At 51.7% G+C, this 13030-nt stretch overlaps 2 protein-coding genes and 3 non-coding genes across 7 annotated transcripts in view; all 5 read right to left on the reverse strand.

Moving 5' to 3' along the window:
• TRIM7.1 (tripartite motif containing 7.1) overlaps positions 1-8256 on the reverse strand; it is a 9951-nt gene extending 1695 nt beyond the window's left edge. The window contains exons 1-7 of one of the 3 annotated variants that reach the window (XM_015294952.3): positions 8183-8256; positions 6144-6570; positions 5226-5321; positions 4608-4838; positions 2806-2828; positions 2278-2393; positions 1501-1536 (exon numbers count right to left, since the gene is read on the reverse strand). In XM_015294952.3, coding sequence (XP_015150438.2) covers positions 1501-1536; positions 2278-2393; positions 2806-2828; positions 4608-4838; positions 5226-5321; positions 6144-6570; positions 8183-8202 — 949 coding nt within the window. In that variant the 5' untranslated portion in view covers positions 8203-8256. Of the gene's footprint in view, positions 1-1500; positions 1537-2277; positions 2394-2805; positions 2829-4607; positions 4839-5225; positions 5322-6143; positions 6802-7929 lie in introns of all 3 variants that reach the window. The other 2 variants (XM_046901481.1, NM_001398218.1) reach the window with 2 other exon arrangements.
• Positions 8257-9230: 974 nt separating this feature from the next.
• On the reverse strand, positions 9231-10737 carry SLURP1 (secreted LY6/PLAUR domain containing 1). Its single transcript, NM_204521.2, is given in 4 exon segments — positions 9231-9621; positions 9858-9977; positions 10235-10316; positions 10694-10737. Coding segments are annotated over 3 exon segments (324 nt in total). The 5' UTR covers positions 10284-10316; positions 10694-10737; the 3' UTR covers positions 9231-9466.
• Positions 10405-10477, reverse strand: TRNAK-CUU. Its single transcript has one exon. It is a non-coding gene; the product is annotated as a tRNA-Lys (tRNA).
• Positions 10738-12139: 1402 nt separating the features above from the next.
• Positions 12140-12212, reverse strand: TRNAK-CUU. Its single transcript has one exon. It is a non-coding gene; the product is annotated as a tRNA-Lys (tRNA).
• A 317-nt stretch (positions 12213-12529) lies between these two features.
• TRNAE-CUC lies at positions 12530-12601 on the reverse strand. Its single transcript has one exon. It is a non-coding gene; the product is annotated as a tRNA-Glu (tRNA).
• Positions 12602-13030: the final 429 nt, after the last annotated feature.

Here is a 13030-nt window from a genome sequence, read left to right on the forward strand (position 1 = left end):
TCCTTGGTGGTCTCACTGTCCCTCAGAAGCTCTGGGTGCTGACACCCCAATTCCCTCAGCAGGGAAATAAGGAGAGGAACACTCACACTGCCATGGAATGGGGCAGCAACAATGCAGAGCTGTTAGCAAAGAGCACAGTAAAGCCACACGCGAGTAATTAGTGATTACAGACACTAAGAGTTGACCTTAGATCAAGGCTTTTCATTTTTTCCTCCAAATAAAAAGATGCGTTTTGATTCTTTGCTTTGTTTCTGGCCCACCTAGCATAAAAAAACACATCATTTTGTGCCTGATATCTGCTCGGGGTTTGACTTTTCCTTCCCAAATGACCCCACAATAAGTCCCCGTGGAAAGCCATGACCTAAAGGCACCTTCACACAGCAGATCACACCCAACACAGAGTTCACACATTGATGAGTTTGGATCCCAACATCTTTTCCCCTTCCAAAAAAAAAAAAATCATAGGGAACAGCGAGCGCGTTAATGACCTCAAATTGTGGTTGTAGTCAGCAAAGTCACCACGCCGGGATAAGACCCCACTGTGGCTTTGGGGACATCCAGGGTGGGACCTCAGGAGCAGAAATGCGTTGGGTTTTGTGCCAGAGCTCCTTTAGCTAAAGGCCTTTCTGCTCTACCAGCATCCAATGGTTTGGGGTTGGAAAGGGGCCGTGGAGCCCAAAAAATGATGTGGTTGACTGGAAGCTGATGGGCGTTGGGGAAGTGATGGCAACCACAGGGAAGCTCTTGGAAAAGATGGTGTAGGGCAGACAGAGGGGTGGGATTCGATGGCTGCTGTGGGGTTTTCCATCCCTGCACATGCACACACACCAACATGCAGTGAGGGCCGCGTTGCTGATATTGTTGACCTTTCTCCTTCCACTTTGCATTGCTCAAATGGGTCTGGGAGGGTCTGGGGAGCACAGTGGGGCCTCTCTTTACCAGAGGTCTTTGGGGAGGTCCCAACCCCATGGAGTCTGCAAGCCCTGTGCTGAAAACCACCATCTTAAAACCAAAAATACACGCATGGCTTCGCATGGTGGCCAAGTAAACTGGAGGATGGGATCCCACAGTGGCAATGGGATCCATGGGATGGCTCTGAAATCTGCACATCCAGCAGAATTCAGGCAGATCGAGGCTGGAAATGGCACTGATCCCTTTTTTTGTGTGTGGGGGGGGGGGGGTGGGAGGGATACAAAATCTGCTCTTTCTGTGCCACACTAAGGGTTGGTTAAGGGTAAGGAGGCAGAAAGGACCTCGCTCAGCTGTCAGATCCCCGGCGTCAGCTAGAAAAATCGGCCTTTGATTCTTGGACTGAGCAGGCTGGATCTGGAAATCATTGAAAAAGAAGAAATTAAACGTATATATTTAATTTAGAGTGCCTTTCTTTTTTTCTTTTTTTCTTTTTCTCCTCTCTTCCCTCTCTTTGGCTTTGCAAATTACAACCACAATTTAAAGTCTTTGCTTCGGGACCTGCTACGCCTTCACCATTTCTCCCTTTACCTTTTTCACCTCTTCCCAACTCGTCCCGCAGGTTTTCTGAAAAGAAGAGGGCAGAGGTGAATGGAAACACCACGAAAATGAGGGAAAAAAGGGGGAGAAAAAGGGGAAAAACAAACCCCAAACGTTATGATATCGTCTGTTATTGGAGGATTTATTCAGTCCTTCCCTATTGTGCTCTGCAGTGTTTTGTTCTCCTCATCACTCAGTGAGCTGTGAACCCTCAGTGCAATCCCTGCCTGCTGCTCCAAAGGTGTGATTTATGTTTAGGTTTTGCCCTTTTCCTCCCTTTTCCTTCCTCCTTCCCTTCCTTTCTCCCTCCTCTCCTTTTCCTTCCTCCCTTTTTCTTCCTCCTTCCCTTCCTTTCTCCCTCCCCTCTTTTTCCTTCCTCTCTCCCCCTTTTTCCTCTCCCCTTCTCCTTCCTCCCTTTTTCTTCCTCCCTCCCTTCCTTTCTTCCTCCCCTCCTTTTCCTCCGTTCCCTCTTTTTCCTCTCCCCTTTTCCTCCCTCTCTCCCTCCCTTTCTCCCTCCCCTCCTCCTCCTTCCTCCCTCCCCTCCCCCCTCCCCCATTCCTTTCCCCCATTCCCGATCCTCTCACACCATCTCGTGGCCGTTCCGCACAGCCGCGACGGAACGGCTTTAAAACGCCACCCCGAACCGCCGCGAACCTTCGGATCTCCGCATCACCCCGGATTCGTCCCCCCCCGCCTCCCCCCCGTTCGCTCCCATCCCCCGAACGGGGTCGGATCTCCTCCCCGCCGCGTGGGCTCAGCGCTGCCCACCTTTGAACCTCTTGAGGACTTTCTCCAGGACCACCGTCTTGAGGGAGAAGTTGCAGACGTGCATCTTCATGTCGGTGCAGACGGGCACGGGCTTCTGGCACTTCACCTCGTCGCTCCTGCGGGGAAAAACACGCGGAAAGCAGGGAGAAAAATCGCCGCAATTCCCCCTCCTTTATATTTATTATTCTTATCACGATTGCATTTCTATTTTCTGCTAATTTCTCTCGTTGTATCTGTGGGCGACGCGTGCCCCCCAGTTGTGTTGGAACTGCAGCGAATTTGGCTGTAGGAGTGGAGGACGGTTTCCGTCGTGGAAAAGACAGCGGTGCATTCACCTCCTCCTCCCCCATTGCACAGCCCAGATCTGAAAGCCACGGGGCAGCCTGGGGGGAAATGCTCTGTTCTCCCCCAAAATGGATTCAGTGGAGGGTTTGCACCGTGCAGGCGGCTAGTCTGCAAAAATGGGCTGTTAAATGGGGCTATTTGGGGGGAAAAGCTTGAAAGAAAGGGAGAAGCAGAGCACCATACCTGCTGATGATGCTCATTACATCCTGCAAAGGAAAAAGACAGAGAGAGTGAAATATCTGTGCAGTCTGGGTTATGTCCCTCATGGCTCAGTGCACTGAACTCAATGGGGGCACCCATCCCACGAGCAGTGCTTTTAGGGGCACCCATCCCACCCTATTTGACCATATTCATGATATTGGCTTGGGTAGAAAGGTGCCTTTGGTGGTCACCCACCCAACCCATTCCTTTTGGAGATCTCCCATCCAACACGTTTTTGGTGGTCATCCACCCAACCCAATTCCTTTTGGGGTCTCGCATTATGAAGACATCAGCCTAAGAACTGAAGGGACACCATTTTCCATGTCTTGTCCCCTAAAAGCTGGCATGAAAACTGCACATCAGTGTTTCTATGATATCTGGGCTCCCATGAAGGGTTTATCCAAGGATTCGCTGCATTCTGGGACAGATATCTCCACGGTGGAAATTACTCACCCTCAGAAAGGGTGAATAATTCATCATGGAGGAAATTTATGGATTAAAGAACCCTCACTAATGAGTCGCCTCATGGAGAAAACTATTGGAGGTGAAATCCACACTCAGCCCTACCGGTTGCCCTTTAAAATAAGGGATCTTTAAGGGGCAAAAACTGCAATGAGCAAACCAGAACAAATTCAAAGCCAACCAAAAGGCAAAAACACCCCCCAGGGAATGGGAGAAAGGCTGGCTAAGGATTAGAGAGAACAGTTAAGCTAATCACCTATCATTACACCATCACTTTCATGTGTGTTTGTGGGCGCTGAGCAAAGACCTCATGGAATCACCCCAAAGCCGAAGGTTGGGGCCATGGCTTTGCTTAAGCTCTACAAATATTTACAGTGCTCTCAATGGGGGTCAGAAGAGTAGAGCCTGAAAATCTGGTTTGGGTTCAAACAAAAAGAAACGTATAGCACAGAGCAGAGCTGTGCGTGCAGCAGTTTGCTCTCATCACAGCTGTGACCAATTATAAGGTCACCCGTTGGCTTTTTGCCTTGCAGAATGGGATCGGGTCTGCCAGGTTCTGGGGTGGGCTGTTGGGGTCTGTATTCCCAGCCCCACTGCTGTTGCAGAGGAGGGTTTGGGCAGCGCTGGAGGGACTCCAGCTCTGTTCGTTGCAATGCAATCAATACCCGAACTCCATCTGCTCCCTCCCTCATACTTTCCAGCTTGGTAAGAGCTCCTTCTGACTTGAAAACCCAGCTCTGCTTTCAGCTCCCAGCCAAGGCTCTGCTGCAATAGTTGGCGTGGGGCCGTGTCCTGCTGGGCTCCACGTGCCTCCATGCCCAGCTCTCGCCAGCCCTGCTCTGCCAGAGGAGTGGGTTTCTCATTAAAAGTGAAAATAATAGCAGTAGTAATAACAAAAGGACAGTTTTCTTCCAAGGATATCAGCAGCATCCAAGGACACGTCAAGCAAAAGGAGATGGAAATGTCAAGATGCAAAGCTGGAGGTTCGTTTCATTGCTAAATATGACTCAGTGGTCCAAAGATTCTTCAACCCAAAGATTCTCTGATCCAAAGATTCCACATTTTTTGGTTCTTTGATTCAAAGATTCTGTGTTCCAATGATCCAACGGTTCTACAAATCAATGGTTCTATGGTCCAGTGGTTCTACAGATCAATGGTTCTATGGTCCAATGGTCCAGTGGTTCTACAAATCAATGGTTCTGTGGTCCAGTGGTTCTACAAATCAATGGTTCTACGACCCAATGACCCAACAATCCAACAATTCAATGATTCTACAGTGCAACGATCCCATGGCCCTACGATCAGAGACCCAACCACCTCACCTTGAGGAACTCCAGCACGGGCTGCTGGATTTTCTCCTCCAGCTCCGCGATGAGCTTGTTGAGCAGCGTGATCTCCTTGGAGAGGTCGGTGATGTTCTCGTTCTGCCTCTTGGCGATGCTCTTCTCCATCTTGTCCAGCTGTCCCAGCAGGATGTGCTCCTGGTCGTGCAGGAACTGCCGGAGCCCCTCGAACTCCACGAGCAGCTTCTGACGCTCGGTCTCAATGGTTTTCTGGGAGTGAAACACACACACACAAAAAGTGGGTTGGTTTTATTCTGACGTGGTTTCGCATTGCTATGAGCGTGATGTTGATGGAGAGTCAATCAGCACTCAGGGGATGCATCCTTTGGAAGCACAGGGGAGGCTGCACACATTGTGGTTGCTTCGTTCTACGTTGGCCATCAGCACAGCTCCAACTGACCCTCAAGAAGTGCTATGAAGCCATCATGGTGTGAAAGCACAGCAGATAGGGGTGAGAACACAACCTCATGGCAATGGTAGAGTAGAAGCACGGGCTGGGGGTGGCCTGATGGTGTTTGTCCCATGGGGGCGGCACAGCCCAGCCCCTCCAGCATCCCAACACAGACCCACCACCCTGGAGCACTGCACTGCACTCACCAGAAGCTCCTGGGTTTTCTTATCATCGTTCACTTTAAATTCCAGCAGCTCCTGCCTCTCCTTTTTCAGGAAATCCAAGCGGCCCTGGATTTTCTCCTGGGAAAGCCAAGGAAGGAGATATTTGTCGCTGATGATGTTTTTCCTTTCCCCTTTTCCTTCCCTTCCTATTTTATTTCACTGCTTTGTTACTCCACGTGGGCACAGTTTGTCCTTCCAGCCCCACAAGGACAAGCAGGATCTCAAGCATCCCTTCTCACTGGATGACTTTGCTGACTCAGCTCTGCCCACGCACACCCACTCTTGCAACCCTCCGAGCTCACAGCAAACACAAAGAGACCTCTGAAGGGAGTCGCAGGAAACCATGAGGGGGGAACGTGAACTGCTCTTGCCAGCTGCCACCGCCTTGCTAACCTTTGCTCCTGACACAAGCTGAGCCTTGGCTGTAGGCAGTGCCCTAGAATAGCTGTGGGTGTTCGCTCTGACAGCTGTCACCCCACAGGTGGGCACTCATTGGGTGCAGAGGGCAATAAATCTGTTTTGCAGCCTCTTGGCTGCTCTGGATTTCCATCCTTTCTGAAGGGAAGATGGTCCTCCAGCCCTTCTGTAGAGCTCATGGTCTCTGCATAGCTCACGGTCCTCCAGCCCAAAGCTGATATCATTGTCTGGGTTTGTGCACAACTGGAAGGGAAGGGGACTTTCCCTTTTTTTGAGGAGGAAATCTAGAGAGAAAGCAGCAACGAAAATCCCTGCAAGAATTGGCACTTCCCATTGCAAAAAACTGGCACTTCCCACCACCGAACCAAGCGACACCACGGGGACACGAGAGGGGACAACGGATACTGAAACAGAGGTGGAAAAGACAGACGGACATCGGATGGGCTGCGCTCCAGGCGGACAGACAGACAGACAGGCAGGCACCTTGTACTCCTCGGACGCCTCATCCACGGGGACCACGGCGTGAGGTCGGTGCTCGCGGGAGCGGTCGCACACCACGCAGATGCTCCTCCTGTCGTCCTTGCAGTAGAGCTTGAGGGCTTCGCGGTGCTTCACGCAGAGCCCGTCCTCCTCCGCCCCCTTGGCCCCACGCAGGGCGAACTGGCTGATGATTTCGGACATGTTGGCCAACTGGCGGTTGGGTCGGAGGCTCTTCTGCTGGAAGACCTCCCTGCACTGCGGGCAGGGGAAGTCCATCTCCAAGTCCTTCCAGCTCTTGACGATGCACGCCCGGCAGAAGTTGTGCCCGCACTCGATGGACACGGGATCCTTGAAGAACTCCAAGCAGACGGAACAAGTGGCCTCGTCCTGCAGGTTTCCGGGCAGGAAGACAGCAGCCATGGCTTCTCTCCTGCGGGCAAGGACTGATTTCACCGGGGCTGGAGGCAGAGCATGAATGCTTGGCACGCGGCCCCATGGGCGTTCCCGTTCCAGGAACGATCCCACTGCAGTGTCCGGTTTCCTTAAGCTGGTAATGAAGACCTCAGCTTTAGGGCACAGAGCACGGCTGGAGGAGAAAGGGAGCGAGGAGACGTCCCTGCTCTTTGCTCCTCCGAAAGCGGCTCGGGTCTCAGCTCCCCACCTGCATTAATGGCTGCTGTTATTAAGGAAACCATTCGGGGCACAGAGACCGAACGCCAGGGCTGCAAAGTGCGGGGTGGGAGCAGAGCAGCTCGTGTGGAGCAGCTGCTCCAGGAACACCCGAGCTCCTGGTAGAGACCCATCGCTCCCCCAGTGCTTAAAATGGCTTTGGTGGAGCTCCAGGGCCGTAAAAAGCAACGGGGGAAAGGGGAGACGTGTGGCATAAAATGGAGACCTGGCTGAGCATTTCCCAAACCCATAAATATCGGGCTCTAAATAGGGGGGGGGGGGGGTCCTGGAAAAAGAAGAAAACCCACTTTTTTTGTTCCCAAAGGGGAATATTTGCCTTCCAAGCGGGGATATTTAACACAGGAGGAACTCCCAGGGTGCGGATGTTGCTGGATGGGGTCAGTGCTGCGGTTTTCTCTCATTACAGAGAAGGGAAGTAAAAGTCATCGGTAATGTGAGCCCAAATAACGAGACGAGGGCTATCAGCAGAGAGCAGCAGGCACTTCTGGAGGGTGATTCATCGCCTCCTAATGAGGGAATGAAAATGGCACTGGGTGACACGCAGGTCAGGAGAGCCCATTTGCGTTCATTGCTGCTCCGTGTTGGTTTGAACCCAGTCCTGGGTTTGCTGGGGCTGTGGCAATGGAATCCCCTCCCCCTAAATATCTCCATCCTACACCCGACACTGCTTTGAGCCCGGGAATAACACAGAACAAATGACTCAGAGCGTATTACACACATATACCCACACACAGCCCTATAGATGCACCATACATCCCTTCATGCTGTCAGCCCCCAAGGGAAGGTGATTTCCACCCCTCTGCGTATGCATCTTCCTACACTTCCCCTATGTGCTGCTATATCCTCACGCACACACGGGCTGGGAATTGCTCTCCCCGTTGGCTTTCATTGAGCTGCAAACAGACAGGAGTTGCTTCCTCTATAGGAGCCCATAGAAGGCGGGGGGGGGGGGGGCTGAGAGTTGGGGATGTGGAATAGGACAGGAGCGAGACGTGTGGATGGGGGACACTGGGGAGAGCAAAGCGGGGATGGGAGCAGCGGACAGACGGACAGACAGACAGACAGACAGACGCATCCCACCGCCCACATCTCGGCGTACCTCGGAGCAGAGGTGTAGGATAGGGGCGTCCTCCCGTACCGCCCGGCCCTTTGCATTGAGGACGGCGCTGTCGGGGTCGCAGCACCCACACGTGCAGTGGGGCAAAGCGTGGGCCAGGGGCGGCCGCTCCGCTTCGCTGCAGCGAAGGGATCCAGCTCAGACCCTGAGCACCACCGGCACCGCAGCGCTGCTCAGCTCCGGCTCCATTTGTGTCCCCCCCCTTCCCCCCTCCCCACCACCCCGTCTCACTTACCAGTCCTTCCCCTCCCCCATCGCAGCTATCCCGGGCACCCACCGCTCTCCTGCTCTGCTCTCCTCCTCTGTGCCAAAGGAGTTTTTCCCAGCCCCGGAGCCAGGATCCTGTTTCCAGCACCTCCCTCCACCTGTCTCCCAACCCAAGCCCTCTCCAAAGGGGCTCTGCATCCTTTAACCCCCTCCCACATCCCCAAATCCAAGGGATTGAGAAGGACTGAGGCTCCCCACCTCTTCCTCCACCGTGGATCTCAGTGTTCTCATCGCCACGCCAGCGTCCCCTGTAGGACCCCTCTCACCTCCACGGTCCTCTTCTTTGGGACAAGGAGGACTTTGGGCATCCCAAAAAGCACATATGGAAAATTGGACCCCAATCACACCTTTACTGCAGGATTTTTCAGCACCGATCCATTCTGGTGTTGAGCATCCAAGTTTTCTCCTGCGTTAGGTGGGTACCCAATGCAAATCCAAGCTCCCGTGCTTGCATTTCCATTTAGGAAGTGAGCGAGCAATCGCTGCCCTGCACTGGATTTTCTCCTTATGGTTTTCACATCCCAATTGGATTTTACCCACTGGATTTTATCCTTATGATTTCTCCTCACATTAAAACGGTTTGGGGTATTTTTTTTGCCCTTGGAGGAACCCAGGATAACCCAACCCACCCCTTGAGGTTCCCCCTGAAGTCAGGAACAGCAGTTTGGTGCCTCCTGGGGACCATTTACCCCCTTGCACTGGACGGATGAGTCATCTCTTGAAAAACAGAGGAATTTGGGGTTAATTTGGGTGAAATAAACGCCTGCGCCTTGTAGATACACATCTCCTTTGTTTCTCTTAGCACCCCATTCTCAACCCTTGGCTAACAAACCTGCAAGGATCCCAGCCCTGCAGGCTGGGAGAAGTGGGATGCAAGCAGGGAAAGCACCTTGGGCTGCCCTTGGGGTTTTTGTTTGGGATTAAGCTTGGGGCCACTCGGAATGCTGAGTCTGAAGGGCTGTTAATAGGAACGCCTGGAGGAGGAAAGCACACACACACACACACAGGAGCCAAAATTTCACAGGGCCTGTGATTGACAGCTGGTTTATTGCAAGGGCTGGAACAGAATCAGGCCAGGCACACAGGGGAGCCCTGCAGGCAGGTTGGGTCCAAACATCCTGATTTAGGGCAAAATAGTCAAAGTTTGGTGCAGGACTCGCAGCACGGAAAGGGTTGGGCCATGCTGTTGGACCCCATTGGGCATGGAAAGGGCTGGACCACGTTGGTGGACCCCATCCTGACCCCATGGGGATTAATCTGTGGGGTCATCATCCCACTTCTCGTTGCACAGGTCGGTCTCGCAGCAGGAATACCGGGATGTCAAACGGGATTCCGCGTCTGATGCCCTCTCCCTGCCACAGTTCAGGGCAGAGGTGCAGCCTTGTTGGTAATAGAGGGTCACCTTCCCTATAGGGGGAAAGGGAAAAGACAGCATTAAACTCATCACCTCCACTAGGATAAGATTTAACCCCTTCCTACAGCCCTCGGCCACAGCCTCCTCCACTCTGCAAACCTACCCGGATCCCCAGGGGCAGGTGGGTCCCTAAGGATGCCCCCCATTTAGCTGTTAAAAATGGTACTCTTTGGAATCCATTGAGCCAAAAAACCAGAATGAAATAAAGGGTTTTGGCCCCACTTCCTACCGAGGGAGGTTTTGATGATGGCACATCTCTCCCTCCGCTCGCAGGTGGTCTCGTTGGCCCCATGGAAGCACCCAACGTAGGGGATTTTGTATTTGCAGACCTTGCACTGAAGAGCTTCAACTGCAGGGAGGAAAAAAAACAAATGCAAAGAGTTCTCAGCCCAATTCTGCAGAGATTTGGGTCAGTTGTCCCTATTGGAAGGCAGTGGTGACCCCAGAGATTGGGATCCCCATAGGGTCCAACCGTCACCTTCATCCACAGACCCACGATGGCACCATCACGGAACGGGTTGGGTCGGAAGGGACCTTGAAGACCACCCAGCTCCCATGGTGTTCTCCTTCTTAAAGCCAAATTAACTTCAGCCCTCGTTAACTCACCCACTCCAATGCACAGGACAAGGGCCAGCCCAACAAAGAGCAGCTTCATCTTGGGATGGGGGAGTTCCTTTGCGGATCAGCCCTATAGCGAGGGAAAAAGGGATAGTATAGAGACAAGCATCCATTTGCAATGTCCTTTTTGGGGGCAAAAAGTAGTGTTGAAATCCAAGCGCCCAACGTGGGGCTCGAACCCACGACCCTGAGATTAAGAGTCTCATGCTCTACCGACTGAGCTAGCCGGGCTTGCAAAAATGCCTTTTTCTGCCTTTTTTTCTGCCTTAAGTTACAGATTTGGGGCTGGTTTAGCAGGAAGACTCGATTTTATGAGTGCCAGAGTTTGCTTCATACAGTTGCTCCTATTATACCATAGACAGCGCAGCGGGAGGAAGATGCATTGCAGGACCCCCCCCCCCCCCAAAAAAAAAACCCAAAATGAAACCCCAAAAGGAGATCCCTTACCCGAATCCCACCAGGTCCAGCAGCATTCACAGCCCCCACAGCCCCACTGCCTTTATAGGGGCCGATTTCCTCCCATGCTTGGGCTGACCCGGGACTGAACGACCTCGTTGCTGCTGGAGGACATTGTTTTGTGGGAACAATGCTGGGAGCACCTGGGCAAACACAGCACGGAGAGCAAAGAATATTCACTATATGGGTGAATACCTCTGAGAGCCTTCAATTTCCTAGCTCACGCATAGAAATCCCCCCCAAAAGTGCTCAAAAAATCCATGGATCCTCATAGGTTTAAGCTGTGAGGTTATGGCCTTCAGTAGTGCCATGTTTAATTAGGGCATGGCGTGTTTAATTAGGGTGTAATTCCAAGAAACTTGTCAGGTTATTTCAGAGCCCTTTGGCTTCACCTGTGTCAGATGAAGGTGGCAGTTATGAGGCTGTTCTTGGGCTGGTGGCACAAATCCCATTGAAAATCCCAGGTTTTCTCAAGTGTGAAGCCAAATGCTTGCCCAAATTCAGGGAGATGTTCTCAGTGTATGGCGCTACATATCTGAAAATGGGGCATGGTGTCTGAAAATAGGGCGTGGTATCTGAAAATGGGGAATGATTTCTGAAAATACAGGGTATGATATTGAAAATGGGACATGATATCGAAAAACATGGGGTACAATATCTGACAATAGAGCATAATGCCTGAAAATGGGGCACGGTGTCTGAAAGTATGGGGTATGATGTTTGAAAATGGGGTTTGATATCTGAAAATATGGAGTGCGGTGTCTGAAAATGGGGCATGGTATCTGAAGGTATGGGGTATGGTGGCTGAAAATAGAGTACGGTGTTTGAAAATGGGGCATGGGATTTGAAAATATGGGGTATAATGTTTGAAAATGGGGTGTGAGATCTGAAAATGTGAGATACAATATCTGAGAATGTGGGGTAGGGTATTGAAAATGGGGCATTCGATCCAAAAATATGGGGCATGGTGTCAAAAAATATGGGGTCCAGCATCTGAAAATACGGGGTATGGTGTTGAAAATAGGACGTGGTGTCTGAAAATACAGGTCATGGTGTCTCTGTATTTGTATTTCAAAGCTTTGTGCTGAAAATCAAAGCATGGGCATTTTCTGGGATGTGTTGGTGGACCCCGCAGCCCCTCCCTGGTTAAGTAGGGCCGGGTTTGCTGCTCTTCATCATCGGGTTCTGGGCTGGAAAGGTTCACCCAGCTCAAAGGCAGCATTAAAACCTCAATACACAGCGCAGCACTGAGGGAGGCAAAAAGGAATCACCCTGCAATGCAAACGCAACACTTCTTTCTGCGTAAAACAGCCCTGTTTTGTATTTTTAACCCCAGTATATATATTTTTTTCCTCCCAATATTCCCTGCTGCACAAAACAGTCCCATGTTTTTTTCTCCCCCAGGATTGAGGTGAAAAATAAAACAGCAAAACAACGCGCCCAACGTGGGGCTCGAACCCACGACCCTGAGATTAAGAGTCTCATGCTCTACCGACTGAGCTAGCCGGGCTGGTGGCTGTTAATTAATGATGAAGCGCTAATCAGCATTCTAATTGCAGCTGTGCACTGGGCAGGGGGAGTGGAGGGGGGGGCGGTGCATTGCAGAAGGAAACGGGAAGGAGCAGAACGAGATCCGGGCTGAGAAGTTGGGTTTGCTTTCCTCCCTCTGGACTGCAAAGTCTGAACAATGCAGAGAGGGCTCCGGGCAGCGCCAAAAGGTGGGGGTTTATCGGTGGGGTTTATCAGTGGGTTCTTCGAGAGGAAAACGAGGTTAAAAAGTAAAAGTATGTGTCTTCTTAGACTTAGTTTACAGATTCAACTCAGCTCTTCCCTGACCGGGAATCGAACCCGGGCCGCGGCGGTGAGAGCGCCGAATCCTAACCACTAGACCACCAGGGAGCTGCGTAAGTCAAGGGTCCCACAATTAACCCCCAAAATCCTATTTTTTCCCCTCATTTTTGCTGCTCCCCAAATAAATGGAGTTTTTATCTGCGGGGGATCCGCCGCGTTCATCTCAAATAGCCCCAAAGTTCCACCTCTCAGCTGCGATAGGAAGGCGTAAGGAGGCAGAGCGCTGCTATTTCTGCTCCCCTATGGAAGGATGAGCCACTCTAATTATTGTAATTACAGCTTTTTACAAAGGGGGTTGGACCCATCCTTGGCAGCCACGGGAATCCTGGAATATAGACCGATTTTTCACTGATTTTTGGACATTTTTCCATTGCCATAACTGGGAGACAAACAGCCCCAGCACTATGAGTGGCCCTTCCTCCAATTATTGCACAGATCCCATTTTGGGCAGAATCCCCATTTCCACGCCCCCAAAAA

This window comes from Gallus gallus, chromosome 16 (genome assembly GCF_016699485.2).
Source record: "Gallus gallus isolate bGalGal1 chromosome 16, bGalGal1.mat.broiler.GRCg7b, whole genome shotgun sequence".
NCBI lineage: Eukaryota > Metazoa > Chordata > Aves > Galliformes > Phasianidae > Gallus > Gallus gallus.